General features: G+C 43.4%; 1 protein-coding gene across 1 annotated transcript in view; it reads right to left on the reverse strand.

The window, feature by feature from the left end:
- Positions 1-1705: 1705 nt before the first annotated feature.
- The window catches only part of LOC114042957 (olfactory receptor 5V1-like), a 48553-nt gene continuing 47661 nt past the window's right edge, over positions 1706-2597 (reverse strand). Inside the window, exon 3 of the mRNA XM_027861733.1 lies at positions 1706-1995. Within this exon, the coding sequence (XP_027717534.1) occupies positions 1706-1995 (290 nt within the window). The remainder of the gene's footprint in view (positions 1996-2597) is intronic.

The following is a 2597-nucleotide window of genomic DNA, read 5'->3' on the forward strand; positions in this document are numbered from 1 at the left end:
ATATTTATAAATCCCATTTTACTAAAGAGACAAATGCTTTGTAATATTCTACAGCTCAATAATAGAACTGAATCTCATAAGCCAGACCTAAGTTTTTTGCCCCCTTACATTGACTCATCTGTCCAATGAGACCACTCTACTATCTTTTTATTGGCCATATGCCATCACAATAACTCATGTTCCAAAACAGTAGCAAATTAGTACATCTGCCTGTTGAGGAATAGCCATCAGCTGATGGTTTCTGTTTTAGCCATGGAGACAAAAGACCCTCTATTAATGTTTGGAGGAATTGCAGACTGGTACTGAGGAGGAAGCCCCCACCCAGAAAAAGTCAAAAGTCACCAACTTTTTGCGATATTGAAAAAGGCTGTTTTCAACTTAATAGTTCGTATATTTAACTCATATGCCAACAGAAAGCACAAGGCTCATCTAAAGTATAGTTTGATGAGTGATGGACATCCTCTGGTTAGTAGATTCTACTTATGATCCTGTCTGAGCTATTGTCCTGTGTATGAGCATTGGAAGGGACTTCAGGAGACCTAGACCTGAACAGAGGTTTTACATCTCCAACAACTGGCTATGCATCCGCCACTTGAGGGCCACTAGGAAGGCAGAATCTCATAATTACAAGGTAGCCCATTTCACTTTCAGGTGGCTCTATTCATTGTTGAGTTGTTTCAGTCATGCCCAACTCTTCATGATCCCATTTGGGATTTCTTTGGCAAAGATACTGGAGTGGTTTGCCATTTTCTTTTCTAGCTCATTTTACAGATGAGGAAACTAAGGCAAACAGGGTTGGATGACTTGCTCAGGGTCACACAGCTAGTAAGTGTCTGAGATGGGATTTGAACTCAGGTCTTCCTGAATTCAGGCTCAGTGCTCTACCCACCATGGTCCCTAACTGGTCCCATTTGATAGGAAGTTTTTCCTTCTATTGGGCCAAAATTTGCCTTTTTTCAACTTCTATTCCTTGGTCTGAAGAACAAGTCTCAGGCTTCTTTGATGTCAGCCCTTCAGATACTTGAAGTGGGAAGTGAACAAGCATTTATTAAGTACCTACTTTGTGCCCAGCATGGTGCTAAGTGATTTACAAATATTATCTTACTTGATCCTCACAACAACTCTGTGAAATTGGTGCTATTGTTATCCGCATTTTTATGGTTGAGGAAACTGAGGCAGACAGATAGGAAGTGACTTGATCAGAGTCATTATAATATAGTAAGCATCTGAGGCAGAATTCAAACTCAGGTCTTCCTGATTCCAAGTTCAGTGCTCTAATTACTATATCACCTAGCTACCTCAAGAAATCTTCTTTTCTCTCAGTTAAAACATCTCCACTTCATAGGACCATGAATTTAAAGCTGGAAATGACATTAAAGGTCATTCTACAGATGAAAAATGTAAAGTCCAGAGAGTTTAGATCCATAGAATTTGCCCAGCATCACACAGGTGACAAGAATGAAACCAGGTCCTCTCTCTCCAAATCAAGGCTATTCTACAGTGATACTGAATGACACTCCCACAGCATGGTTTCCCATCTTCTCACATCCTCAGGATACGCCCTAGATTATCAGTGTCCTTCCTGAAATGGGGCTCTCAGATTTAAGCACAGGACTCCAGATGTGGCCTGATGACCGCAGAATGCAGCCCCACCCCTACCCCCCATGCCACACTAAGTTTAGTAAATGTATCCCAGGGCCAATGACTAACAATCAGGTCTCTCAAATCCAATTCCTCCACATCCTTCTTCCCTGAAGTCTTTGAAAGCCTCATGCCGGCAGCAGACTTGTTCCACATGGGCATCAGGGCTCCATTCAGGTGCCCTGGCTCTCTTGAATCTCCTTTGAAAGAGCACTTGGATCATTGAATTCAGAAGATGCTTCCTAATGAGCAGCATGCTGATAGCGAGCATCCCCTCTGGCCGGGGGGCAGCCTGCCAGCTGCTGCAAGAACCACAAGGCTCGGGCTGGTATCTTGACGTGGCAGTCAGCCAGGCTGGCAGGGAGTGGAAGAGAGGCTGGTATTCCCTAGTCTCCTTCCCACTCCCCCCACTTTAGTTCAGGTCAGCCTGTGGCGGCTTTAAATGCCTTAGGATGGTCCTGGAGTCATTCCAATTGTTTACCTCGCAGAGACACTTCAGTCAGGGTTTTTAAATAGAGCAACTCAACATGAAATTAATTTCCCACGGGAGCTGGTGGGGACAGGTGTTGGCCCGTGTGTTCCTGCTTTGCTTCTAGACCCTTCTTCCTTTCAGGATGGCGTCTCTTGTTCATCAAAGTGTTTGGCTTTCTTCATGCAACCAACCCAACATCCTCCAATTTTTTCTGATCCTTCATATAGCTAGAGCTGGAAGGAGGTATTTTAGTCCAACTCCTTACAGATAGGGAACTGAGGCTCAGATAAGGTAAATGACTTGCCCACGGACACTCAGCTAGTAAACGTCTAAAGTGGGATTCAAAACCCAGTCTTCTTCACTCCAAGTCTGGAACTCTATTCACTACATCATATATATAGCCTGTGTAGTCTAGAACCCAAGTCTTACCATAAGGATTTCTTTCTTTCTTTCTTTCTTTCTTTCTTTCTTTCTTTCTTTCTTT

The sequence above is a fragment of the Vombatus ursinus genome, unplaced genomic scaffold (assembly GCF_900497805.2).
Source record: "Vombatus ursinus unplaced genomic scaffold, bare-nosed wombat genome assembly UNPS02014768.1, whole genome shotgun sequence".
Classification (NCBI taxonomy): Eukaryota; Metazoa; Chordata; class Mammalia; order Diprotodontia; family Vombatidae; genus Vombatus; species Vombatus ursinus.